General features: G+C 43.6%; 1 protein-coding gene across 5 annotated transcripts in view; it reads left to right on the forward strand.

Moving 5' to 3' along the window:
* ST3GAL4 (ST3 beta-galactoside alpha-2,3-sialyltransferase 4) overlaps positions 1–11,016 on the forward strand; it is an 80,527-nt gene extending 69,511 nt beyond the window's left edge. For all 5 annotated transcript variants that reach the window (XM_070952612.1, XM_070952609.1, XM_070952610.1 and 2 more), the window contains 4 exons: positions 755–944; positions 3,543–3,686; positions 8,074–8,217; positions 8,979–11,016. In XM_070952612.1, the coding sequence (XP_070808713.1) occupies positions 755–944; positions 3,543–3,686; positions 8,074–8,217; positions 8,979–9,065 (565 nt within the window). In that variant the 3' untranslated portion in view covers positions 9,066–11,016. The remainder of the gene's footprint in view (positions 1–754; positions 945–3,542; positions 3,687–8,073; positions 8,218–8,978) is intronic.
* The last annotated feature ends 2,508 nt before the right edge of the window (positions 11,017–13,524 follow it).

A 13,524-nucleotide genomic window follows, 5' to 3' on the forward strand; every position in this document is an offset into this window, starting at 1 on the left:
CCCCGCCCAGCTGACCAGTGGCCACTGTTCTGCCATCAGTTTCCTATAGCTGGAATATTTCCTAGTAGCAATAGCACTTAGACTTATATACCACTTTACGGTGCTTTACAGCATTCTCTAAGCAGTTTACAGAGTCAGCCTCTTGCCCTCAACAATCTGGGCCCTCATTTTATTGACCTTGGAAGGATGGAAGGCTGAATAATCTTGATCCAGTCAGCAGAGTTAGCCTGCATTCTGCATTCTAACAACTGTGCACCATGGATGGATGGATGGATGGATGGATGGAAGGAAGGAAGGAAGGAAGGAAGGAAGGAAGGAAGGAAGGAAGGAATAGCAATAGCACTGAAGCTTATATACTGCTTCACAGTGCTTTACAGCCCTCTCTAAGTGGTTTACAGAGGCAGCCTCTTTCCACCAACAATCTGGGCCCTCATTTTACCCACCTCAGAAGGATGGAAGGCTGAATAATCTTGAGCTAGTCAGGATCGAACTCCTGGCAGTCAGCAGAGTTAGCCTGCAATACTGCATTCTATCCACTGTGCACCATTAATGGATGGATGGATGGATGGAAGGAAGGAAGGAAGGAATAGCAATAGCAATAGCACTTAGATTTATATACCCCTTTACATCATTCTCTAAGCGGTTTACAGAGTCAGCCTCTTGCCCCCAACAATCTGTGCCCTCATAAATGAATCCATGCCCATATGGTGGCTTCCCTGTCATCACGTGTCTCATTTTCTCTTTCTCTCTCCAGGCTGAACAATGCGCCAGTCCACGGTTACGAGCGGGACGTGGGCACCAAAACCACCATGCGTCTTTTCTACCCCGAATCAGCACACTTCAATCCACAGACCGACAACAATCCGAACACGTTGCTGGTGTTAGTGGCATTCAAACCCATGGATTTTATGTGGATGGAGACAATTCTCCATGACAAGAAGAGGGTAAGCAGTTAGCTTTTCTTTGTTGTGTTTAATTGTGGGAAAGGATCCACTTGCCTAAGAAAACGCTGATTCAGAAGCTCTTTTCTTCCAACCACTGAAGCAGAGTGATATGTTACAAATACTGATTTGTTTGTGGGGTTGAACGTGGGACCCCCGATTTTGGTCTTGCGTAACCAAGCTCAAATTTGCTAGATGTGGACGAGATCTATTTTCTTTATCTAATTTCCTTGCTCATCGATCAGAATCAGAATCTGGAAGGGACCTTGGAGGTCTTCTAGTCCAGCCCCCTGCTCAAGCTGGAGACCCTATACCATTTCAGACAAGTGACTATCCAGCCTCTTCTTCAAAACCTCCAGTAATGAAGCACCCAAAATCTCTGAAGGCAACTTCTATTCCACTGGTTAATTGTCCTCACTGTTAGGAAGTGACTCCTGAATTCCAGGTTGCTTCTCTCCTTGGTTAGTCTCCATCCATTGTTAGAATGGTAGAAACAACATTGCTTCACCAAGCCCTTGTGCGATTGGAGAAGGCAGAAGGAATAACCTCGAGGAATAGGAAGAAGAGCTGCCAAATAAAGATAATTGTCAAATAAAAGAAATCCGAATCCAAGACAGAAAGGAAATTAGAGAATGCTTTCAGTTAAGACCTACCCTGCTTTTCATCAAGATAGAGGTTGTCCTCAATTTACGACTGGTTGCTTAGTGACCATTTGAAGTTACAAGAGAGCTCCCTGGAGCTCCTTACATCCTGGTTCTGAAGTTTCGGCAGCTGCCCCTCCCTTCACGGTTACATGACTGAATGTCAGACGCTTGTAGGCTGGCCCATATTTACTGCTTTTTTGCAGGGCCTTCCGGTCACATGACTGCATTTTATGAAGTTTTTGTCAAAAAAAAAAAAATAACTAGCATTTTCTTCCAATTTTCAGCAAAACTGGCCCATAGCCAGAGGTAGTATTCAGCCGGTTTGCACGTGCGCTCAATTTTCGGTGTGCGGCGAACCAGTGGTAAAATTATGAGAAACCTGCCTCTGCCCATAGCGAACCAGTGGCTCACTTAATGACTGCGATGTTCACTTAACAGATGCTGTAAGAAAGGTGGTAAAACCAGGTCGGCCATGGGATGACCTGTTTTATAACCGTCACAATTTATGACTGTGATGGACAGACTTTGTCGAGAACTACCAGTAAAGAGAAGTAGGAGAGAGGTATATTCAAAGTTGCAAATCCTGTTGCTATATCACCTTATAACAGTGGTGAAATGTAAAATTTGTTACTGTTGTTTCTGTGGGCGTGGCTTGGTGGTGGTGGGATTAATATGACTGAGTGGGCGTGGCCAACTTTTTTTTTTTAACTTTTAAAACCATTTTTTCTACAACCTCTTCGGCTGAAATGCTAAAATGCTTTTTAAAATGCTTTTAAAGCCTCTGACAATCCCAGCTGACTTGCCTGATCGGCAGAAGCTTTTTTTTTTTTAAGCCTTTGACGATCCCAGCTGACTTGTCTGATTGCCAGAGGCTTTTTTTCCTTTTAAAAACCTTTTTTCTATAACCTCTTCAGCTGAAGAGGTTGGAGAAAAAATGCTTTTAAAAGCCTCTGATGATCCCAGCTGAGCCGCACAAACATCAGAGGCTTTTTTTTTTTTTAACTTTTAAAAGCATTTTTTCGGCCAAAGAGGTTGTAGAAAAAATGCTTTTAAAAATTAAAAAAAAAGCCTCTGATGATTGTGTGGCTCAGCTGGGCAATGGGGGGGAGGCAGGGATTTTTGCTACTGGTTCTCCGAACCACCTGCCTCCATTGCTACCAGATCAGGCGATTCGGTTCGAACCGGGAGCATTTCACCCCTTACTTATAATACAAGTAATTTTAGCTTGCGTGTTTTTGGGTTTCTTGTTTGGTCCACCTTGGAGGGTTAACACCAGTGGTAGATTGCCCCTGGTTCGCACCAGTTCTATAGAACCAGTCGTAAAACTGGCGGGAGGCTCCGCCCACAGACCCCGATGTCATCAGAACGCTTCTGTGCATGCGCAGAAGAGCACACACGCGAGCGAACGTGCGTGCAGCCCCGTTGCGAACCGGTAGTAAAGGTAAGTAGAACCCACCCCTGGTTAACACAACATCACAATACCAGTCAGTAGAACATCCCCCCGGTCACATGATTTACATTAGGTTGCTTGGCAACTGGTTCATATTTATGACGGTTGCAGCGACCCATGGTCACGTGATTTGCATTTGGATGCTTGGCAACTGACTCACGTTTATGACAGCTGTGTGCCCAGGCGATCCCCTTTGGCAGCCTTCTGACAAGCAAAGTCAATGGGGAAGCCAGATTCACTTAACAACCATGTTACTAACTTAAGAGCTGCAGTGATTCACTTAACCAACGCGGCAAAAAAAGTCGTAAAACAGGACAAAACTCGCTTAACAAATGAGTCTCACTTAGCAACATAAATTTTGAGCTCCATTGGGGTCGTAAATTGAGGACTCCCTGCAGTCTTTTCTTTTTTCTCTCTATTTAACCAGGTTAGACTCTTTATGCTTTGATGTTGCATTTGAAAATAAAGTGTGTGTGACTAATTTCTCTGTGTCTGCTTTGTCTCCAGATTCGGAAGGGTTTCTGGAAACAGCCTCCCTTAATTTGGAATGCAAATCCCAAGCAAGTACGAATTCTGAATCCGTATTTTATGGAGGTTGCAGCTGCTAAAGTGCTTAAGCTTCCAATGAAACACTTGTGGAAGCTTAGAGAGGTAAGAGAGATAAGCATATGTACGTGTGTGGGTAGGAGAGAGAAAAGGGGGAGGGAGAGAGAGGGAGGGAGGAAGAGAGGGAGAGAGGGAGGGGGAGGGAGAAGGAGGGAGGGAGAGGGAAGGAGGAAGAGAGGGAGGCAGAGAGAGGGAGGGGGAGAGGGGGGAGAGAGAGGGAGGGGGAAAGAGGGAGAGGGAGAGAGGGAGGGAGAAGGAGGGAGGGAGGAAGAGAGGGAGGCAGAGAGGGAAGGAGGGAGAGAGAGGGAGGGAGAGAGAGAGAGGGAGGGAGAGAGGGAGGAAGAGAGAGGGAGGGGGAAGGAGGGAGAGGGAGGGAGGAAGAGAGGGAGGCAGAGAGAGGGAAGGAGGGAGAGAGAGGGAGGGGGAGATTGGGAGGGAGAGAGAGGGAGGGAGAGAGAGAGAGAGGGAGGGAGAGAGATGGAGGGAGAGAGAGAGAGGGAGGGAGAGAGAGAGAGAGAGAGAGAGAGAGAGAGAGAGAGAGAGACTGTGTATGCAACGAAGGGATGGTTTGAAGCCAACAGTCTTTTTCTCGCTTTTGGATATTCTTAAAATTGGGATCCCAAAAGTGCTTTTTTCCCCCCAAAGGGCAACTAGACTTTGTTTTTTTCCCCATAGACACTTCAAATCAAAGTTGTGGAATTACAGATAATCCTTGATTTATGACCATAATTGAGCCCTGATTTATAGTCATAAGTCATGGCAGTTCTAAATTGAGTGATCATGTAACGGGAACCAGATTTCTCTTTATGGGGCCGTTGTTAAAGCAAGGGATTTTTGTTGTTGCTGCTAAAGGAAACGTGGCAGTCATAAAGCAAATTTTATGGTTAAGTGAACCCATTTTCCCTGATGGGTGTGGGTTGTTTTTTTTTTTTGCCAGAAACCAAAAGTAAACACCGTAATCGTAACAAGAACTAATTGCAAATTTTGATTAGCACACTGTAAATGGCTGTAAAGATGAGCCAGTTGCCAATCACACAACCACGGTGTGGGTGTGTGCAACTGACATAACTTTAAAAATAGGTCGTAAATAGCTCTGGGGCGGACTGTTGTAACTTTGAACAATTAACAATTAAGAAGCCAGGCGTAAGGCAAGGACGACCTGTATTGCATTTTTTAAATCATCTGGATAGCTTGGGTTCACATATCTTCCTGACGTGGATGACTTTTGATTGAATTTCAAGGATCTTCACAACTTTACACTGGTAGTAAAAAGGAGGAGCAGATTAGTTCAGGATAGCAATTTGTTGTTGTTAGTTGCAAAGTCATGTCCGACCCATCGCGACCCCATGGACAACGTTCCTCTAGGCCTTCCTGTCCTCTGCCATCCTCTGGAATCCATTTAAACTGATGCCGACTGCTTCAGTGACTCCATCCAGCCACCTCGTTCTCTGTCATCCCTTTCTTCTTTTGCCCTCAATCTTTCCCAGCATTAGACTCTTCTCCAGTGAGTCCTTCCTTCCTTCTCATTAGGTGAGTTTCATCTTCAGGATCTGGCCTTCTAAAGAGCAGTCAGGGTTGATCTCCTTTAGGACTGACCGGTTTGATCGTCTTGCAGTCCAAGGGACTCGCAGGAGGCTTCTCCAGCACCAGAGTTCAAAGGCCTCAATTCTTCGGCGCTCATCCTTTCTTGTGGTCCAACTTTCACAGCCATACATTGCAACTGGGAAAACCATAGCCTTGACTATACACACTTTTGTTGGCAGGGTGATGTCTCTGCTTTTTAGTTTGCTGTCTATATTTGCCATAGCTTTCCTCCCCAGGAGCAAGTGTCTTTTAATTTCTTGGCTGCAGTCCCCATCTGCGGTGATCTTGGAGCCCAAGATAGCAATGGCACCCTGATATTGATACCAAGATAGCAATAGCACCCTGTATATGTGCAATCCTTCCACACGTATGTGGCTAGCTTGGATTGAACTCTCTTCCATAAACTGCTCATTCTCCTTGGTTATCTCTGTGCATCATATATCTAGACTTTACATCTCCACAGAAGCTTTGAGGAGGAGGAAAAGTCCACCAGATACCTGTGTACACAGTTGGCTGGCCAAAGAAGTCTTTTGGTTTAATGTCTATGGAGATTCTCAGTCATCCAAGTTTATGGAGGTTCTCAGTATTTTGAATAATGATCTGAGGAAGCTTCTTGGATGAGAAGGGAAACATCTTCAAGGAAAAACAAAGTCCCTCTGCCTTTTGAAAAAAGCACTTTTCATGTCTTGGATGACTGAGAAACTCCGTTTTTCAAAAGGCGATGGGACTTTATTTTTCCTTGAAGACGTTTAGCTTCTCATCCAAGAAGCTTCTTCAGTAGAACTGAAGAAGCTTTTTGGATGAGGAGCGAAACATCTTCAAGGAAAGAACAAAGTCCCATCACCTTTTGAAAAAGCATCTTTGGGTTCTTCATCGCTGGTACTTCGATATGAAGAGCTGTTTTGTAGAGAAGCTTTCATTTGTGGAAGTCCCCATCTGTTTCTCGAAGCAAATGACTGCATTTTATGAAGTTTTTGCCAAAAACCAGCATTTGCTTCCAGTTTTCATCAAAACCGGCCCAATAACGTACAAGTGTTTTGTTTAATGACTGCAGCGTTCGCTTAACAGATGCTGTAAAAAAGATTGTGAAACCAGGTCGGTCATGGAGTTTATAACCATCACACGTTCCCTAAAAAAAAGAATTTCAGATTTGATTCATCCTTATTTGAAAAGAAAACCTTGGCTTTTTGGGCACAATGTTTTTGGTTTTTTTCTTTCTTTTCTTCTAGATTGCAAAGGCTTTTATTCCGGATAGGTTTGCCAAGCTGTGGTTATTCCCCTTTTATCACTTGCTTGAAAATCTTACGATTGCTCCCTCCTCTCACTTTGTCATTTTTTATTTTTTCATGAACGTGACCCCCTGTCAGATAATTTCCATGACTGAAGCTTAAAGGTTTACGAGGAGCTCTTCTGCCAGATGTTACATAACTACTGTACATTGTCTTCAAGATTTTGTAACTAGGCTGTGAAAAGAGATCTTGATAATCCATCTATTCATTTCATTTTTTTTAAACAAATGAATCATCTGTAATGTTTCTATAGAAGTTACTTCTTGAACTCCTGGTTAAAAATGAGAAATATCTCTTTGAGAATAAAGTAAGCCTTAAGAAAAACATTTCAAGGCCGAAATGTAGACTTTTCATGCCATGCTTAGTCATTTCTCCTATAAATAACAGAAGCAAAATGATATTAAACTTAAGCAAATAATTAATTTGGGTTAGGTTGCTAGGATCAGATTTTCTTTATCCAAAGAGATTCAGGGAGATTAACGTCTCTGCTTAGCCACAATATTTACTGGACAAACTTGTATTAGTCACCGTCTCTCACGCTACTTCCTAAGATTGATCTGAAAATAAAAAGCCAGATATTGTTATAAATATTGACCATTGCCCTTTGAAAAAGGACAATTAATGAATTGAAGGCTGCTTTATGCATGTTTCTAATAAAAATATTCAATTTTGCCCTTCGCTGGACAATTTGACTGGGGTTACTACCACAACTACTCCATTCCAGTAGCATTATTCATATCTTTGTAGACAAAATGTAAATTTTGGATCAAGGTGGAATTTTTCTTTTATGAATCTTGTTGACCTAAGCTTCTACCTGAGCCTTATATGAGCCATGGTGGCGCAGTGGTTAGAGTGCAGTATTGCAGGCTACTTCTGCTGACTGCCGGCTGCCTGCAATTTGGCAGATCGAATCCCACCAGGCTCAAGGTTGACTCAGCCTTCCATCCTTCCAAGGTGGGTACAATGAGGACCCAGATTGTTGGGGGCAATAGGTTGACTCTGTAAACCGCTTAGAGAGGGCTATAAAAGCACTGTGAAGCGGTATATAAGACTAAGTGCTATTGCTATTGCTATCTGTTGATAGAACCATGTGGAGCTAATACAGGTACTCCTCAACTTACAGCCATAATTGAGTCTAAAATTTCTGTTGCTAAGTGGAACATTTGTTAAATGAGCTTTGCCCCATTCTATAACATTTCTTGTTGTACAGTTCTTAAGTGAATCACTGCAGTGGTTAAGTTAGTAACATGGTGAATTGGGCTTTGCTTGTCAGAAGGTCGTAAAAGAGGATCCCGTGACCCCGGGACACTGCAACTGTCATAAATATGAGTCAGTTGCCAAGCGTCTGAATTTTGATCATTTGCCCATGGGAATGCTGCAACAGTTGGTCATAAATGTGAAAAACAGACGTAAGTCACTTATTTCAGTGCCATTGTAACTTTGAACTAAATGAACTGTTGTAAGTCAAGGACTACCTGTGGATCATTTGTTCTAAAGTCTTAAGTGAAGCCAGACTGCCATGTATGGAAGTCTCAATTATCACACGTCTTTTACTCTAGAAACCAACGACAGGATTAGTGGCTATCACCCTTGCCTTGCACTTTTGCGATGTGGTAGATATTGCCGGCTTTGGATACCCCAGCTCAGACGACAAGAAGCAGAGTATTCACTACTACGAGCATATTACGGTGAAATCTATGGCTGTGAGTAATGAAATCAAATGAAGATAGGGAACTATTCATACCGAAACAGTTCAGGTCTCATATCTCTGTTTAATAGGTCAGGGGGCCAATTAGTCTACATACATAGCTCCTTTCCCTGAGATGATCAACATCTCAGTGTCAATCCCAGTTTAACTGAACAGAGAAACTATAAAGGTAAAGGTTCCCCTCGCACATATGTGCTAGTCGTTCCCAACTCTAGGGGGTGGTGCTCATCTCCATTTCAAAGTTGAAGAGCCAGTGCTGTCCGAAGACGTCTCCGTGGTCATGTTGCCGGCATGACTCAATGCCAAAGGCGCACGGAATGCTGTTACCTTCCCACCAAAGTTGGCCCCTATTTTTCTACTTGCATTTTTTTTTTACGGGCTTTCGAACTGCTAGATTGGCAGAAGCTGGGACAAGTAATGGGAGCTCACCCCGTTACGCAGCAGCACTAGGGATTTGAACTGCTGAACTGCCGACCTTTCGATTGACAAGCTCAGCATCTTAGCTGCTGAGCCACCATATCCCTATTAGAGAAACTATAGGTAGCAGCTTTAGAATGTACCAATATTGTAAATCCATTTTTTTTAAAAAAAAACCAATCCAGTGGGCTGCCTTTTTTTGAAATTTGTTAACCATAGGATTTCAAAGAGTTAATTGATGATGTGCTGGTTTATATGTTAGCATGACACATGGGGAGTGGGGGAAACATCCCAGCCTGCTGCTTCTACTAATAGGTTTTCTCTTATCTTGCTCCACAGTCTTCAGGGCACAATGTCTCCCACGAGGCATTAGCAATAAAACAGATGCTTGAATTGGGACTCGTCAAGAACCTCACTTACTTCTGATGTAAGATGGGACAGCCTTTATGTTCACGTCGAGCTGGGCTTCTTGCCAGCAGGACAAAGCCCTTGGTGGCTGGCCCTTTCTAACATATAACCGGCTCTTCCATTCCAATGCTGACTGGTGCAGAGGCCTTCGCAGTTCCCTGCAAATGGAGATCAGGCTGGATGGAAGTGTATCGCTTCTAAATATGTTGGCAGCTAAGGGTAGAAGCAGTCCTGTAGAGAACCTGGGTGTGACACCACCAGTTGGAAGCAGGAGTCTTTCTTCCTTATGGGGGCACAGCCCTCTACAGAATCTTCTTCGCTTGGGCGGTTGCAGAATTTCCTTTGGCATCCAACCGAGAGGTTCCTGCGTTCACCAGAGGCACCTTTGGAAGTTCAAAGCAAGATTGCTGTTGTTGGGCCTCAAAGAAGATACCAACACAGTTTCCCACGGTGATAAAGTAATCGTCCCATAAAGTGGTTTCATTAATCATTTCTCCCTGTCCCCTGCAAACCAGTAGATGGGTGGCTATTTGTTATTTTATTTATCGTATTGGATGTTACCTAATGGGCAAGAGGCAACTGAATGAAGGATTATTAGCTGTCTGCCACCCTATTTTCCCCGTTTAGATGAAGACGAGACAAAGTATGTTGGTTCAAGTCCCTGGGCAATTCACCTGTTTTAAGGATGCCCAGGAGAACACGATTAAGGATGGTAGAGGAGATAATGAAGTTTATTCCTCTCCCATCTGATTGGTTGGTTTTAGAGACTATGATGGAAAGGAGAATACCCAACAGTATTTGCTGATAGTTTTTATACCTAAAACAGTAGAGTTGAATGGATGTTTATTTTTTATTTTTTTTCTGGGCAAAGTGTGGAAAAAGAAATCCTTCTGTGAAGGATGCGCGTGTGCCCGAGTAGCGCATCTCCGATCTTAAATGTATGGAGTAGATATATTTCCTTCCCATCAAGTGGGGATGACAAGCAGAATCGACCGATAAGGCAAAAAAAAAAAAAAAAAAAAAAAAAAGAGCTATCCTGGCCAAAGTTAAGCAGGAAAGGAAGGGCAAGAAAGGTAAGAGGAGAAGAAAAGATCCGTATTTCCGTACGGAAAAGGAAATGGGCACAAACCCGAAGCTGCACAGCACTTTTGCCTGTCTGTCCCATGGTTAGGAAGGGGGACAAAGTTGTCATTCAGGACAAAGGCTAATCTCAGGGGCCTAAAAGGGTCGTTTTGAAGTAAGTTTGCCTTTTCATAGAGGCAGGGGAGGGCAAGGGGGTCCAGGCATTTCAGATGTGCCAGTCTGCTTAGGATTTGGGTGTATTCTCTTCTTCCCCTTTAAATCTCCAACGTGGGGTCAAAGTGTATTATTTACAGCTGATATATTAAGTGCACTTGTCCGATTGAATATTGGAAACCTGGCAATCTTCTGTTTCTCCCTCGAGAGGGAACCGACCATGTAAACGTACAAGACCACGAGACCAACTCGCCGTATACCACCTCCGTGTACTTGTGCAGCCAAATGTGCCTTAGCCATCTTCGCAAGTGCCCGGCTTTTGAGGGGGCCTGCTGGCGATGCAAACTCCAGCGGCTGAGGCCATCCGATCCATTGTTAAGAAGATGGATTGCTCCGAAGGACTGCCCGTGGACTTGATAGCTGAGATCGATTTCCAGATGCCTCCTTGAAAATCGGGAGGAAGGAAGGGTTGCTTATTAAATGGCGATTCTGGGGAAGGGGAGGGGTTGAATCCCGCAAGGGAGTGTTGGAAGTGTCTTTCCTGGCCAAGTGATACAGCAGTGTTAAGTAATTTAATAAATTTAATTTAAAACAGCCCTTTATGAAGTGTGTTCATTTGTTACATTTATATTATATAGGACTAGGGGTGACATGATAGCAGTCTTCCAATATTTGAGGGGTTACCACAGAGACGACGGGGTTAACCTATTCTCCAAAGCACCTGAAGACAGGACAAGAGGTAATGGATGGAAGCTTATCAAAGAGATCCAACTTAGAGATAAATTTCTCCAGGAGAAATTTCCTGATAGAACAATCAATCATTGCAATGGCTTGTCTCCTGAAGTTGTGGGTGCTCCATCATTGGAAGATTTAAAGAAGAGATTGGACAGCCATTTTTCCCGGAAAAGTAGTGGCCAAAATTGTGGAAACCTTTTGGGAAAAGTGTATTTTCTAAAACTAGCTAATAACAGCACTTTTTTTTTTTTTGAGCAGTACCGTAAAATTATATATCAATGGAAAGATAATTTCATCAAGAATGTAATACAATAACTTTTATGAAGGATTTGCTATTAGGAAAGCAGTTACAGTTTAAAGAAGAAAAGTGAATCATGTAGAAAAAACGAGATATAAAAAAACGATTACCATGTCAGTTAATACTTAGTTGAGTAATCTTTATTTATTTATTTATTTTATTAAATTTATATGCCGTCCTTCTCCCATAGGACTCAGGGTGGCGCACAGAATAAAAACATGTAACAATAAGAAATCCTAAAAACAGCCAATATAAAAACCCAAACAGAATAAAATCTCGTAGCAGATCAGGGAAATGGCTGAAACAGCCATGTCTTCAGGTCGGTGCGGAAAGTGCGGAGGCTGTCCGGAGGTCGGGGGCCGTCCGAAGCCTGATGAGTAACCCATTCCAGAGGGTCGGTGCGGCCACTGAGAACACCCTCATCCTGGGGGCCACCAGCCGACATTGTCTGGCCAATGGCACCCGGAGGAGGGCAGCCCTATGTGACCGCACAGGCCGGTAGGAGGTGGTCCTGCAAGTACCCCGGGCCCATGCCATGTAGGGCTTTATAGGTAAGAACCAGCATCTTGAAGCGGATCCGAAGGGCAACCGGCAGCCAGTGCAGCTTGCGCAGGAGAGGTGTTACACAGGAGTAACGGGAAGCTCCCGTAACAACCTGTGCGGCCGCATTCTGGACCAGCTGGAGCCTCCGGGTGCACCCCAAGGGCAGCCCCATGTAGAGGGCATTGCATGGCTTAGGACCTGGTTATCTACGCCTACTACCACCAATAGCCTCCCACCGGCCAGTACGCTCTCATAGAGAGGGACTCCTCTGGGTACCGTCAGCCAAACAGTGTCGACTGGCGGCCCCTAGGGGGAGAGCCTTCTCTGTGGGGCACCTACCATCTGGAATGAGCTCCCCCCGGAGATATGGAGGATCCCGGATCTGCGCACCTTCCGCCGCGCTGTGAAGACCTTTTTATTCCACCAGGCGGGCTTGGCCTAATCTCTTCCCTCTTTTTAATATGTAAATTTTAATCTGTTTTTAAATTATTGGGGTGTTTTAATCTGTCTGGGCCAAAATGATTTAATTTGATTTTATCTGGTTTTTAAATTTTTTGTATCTATGTATTTTATTGTTTGGCTGTTCACCGCCCCGAGTCCTTAGGGAGTAGGGCGGTATACAAATCAACTAAACTAAACTAAACTAAACTAATCCAACCGAGAAATAATGAGAGCAAGACTTTAGCATGAATTACAGCGTTACAATGTCTTCCCATGGAGTGAACCAAGTCTTTTAGTTCTGCAGCTGTTCTAATGTGAAGCCAAGATTGAAGGATGGCTTCTATTAACTGGGTTTTATTGCTGGGTGGCTTCTGACTAACAAGTTTCTTTAGTTGGCTCCATAGATTTTCAATTGGGTTAAGATCTGGGCTATTCCCAGGCCATTCCAGCAGTGGAATAGGATTATCTTGAAACTCAAAAAAAAAAAAAAAAGTGTTATTAGCCATCAAACTTCAAAAATACACTTTTCCCAAAAGGTTTCCACAATTTTGGCTATTACTGTATAGTGTCTCCTGCTTGAGCAGTGGTTGGACTAGAAGACTTCCAATGTCCATTCCAACTCTGTTAATACTGTTATTGTGTCTTTCCTTCAGGAGAAAAAGGTAGCGTGCATACAGTTGTAATGGACAACAGGAATAGCCTGGATGAACAGGAGGAAGACGATAATCAGATAAACTGAATTTGAATCGGAACCTAACCTGAAAAAGCCTCAGATAAGACCCTCCCTAGATCTGACAAGATAAGCACATTTGGATTTGAAAGATTCTGTTACTATAACCTTATAATAAAAGTAGTATTAGCAGATGGTTTCCCAGCCTGGTCTATCTTGAAGGGCTGACAATAATTCTCTAATTTATTTATATATGCAAAATAAGATATTTATCGCCCTATGAAATTTTCCTTGTGGCTCAGCTCAGTTGTGACAGTGTCACTCTGTTTAATGGAGAAGTTGGATCATCGGTTAGAGCAGGGGTCTCCAACCTTGGCAACTTTAAGACTTGTGGACTTCAGCTCCCAGAGCTCCTCAGCTGAGGAGCTCTGGGAGCTGAAGTCCACAAGTCTTAAAGTTGCCAAGGTTGGAGACCCCTGGGTTAGAGGGGCTGAAAATTTTACTCAGATCCCAGCAAGGGAAGAAGCAATTTTTTTTCTTTGTTAAAGTTGTAG

This window comes from Pituophis catenifer, unplaced genomic scaffold (genome assembly GCF_029215685.1).
Source record: "Pituophis catenifer annectens isolate HBS135680 unplaced genomic scaffold, rPitCat1.0.hap2 SCAF_12, whole genome shotgun sequence".
Taxonomy (NCBI): Eukaryota; Metazoa; Chordata; class Lepidosauria; order Squamata; family Colubridae; genus Pituophis; species Pituophis catenifer.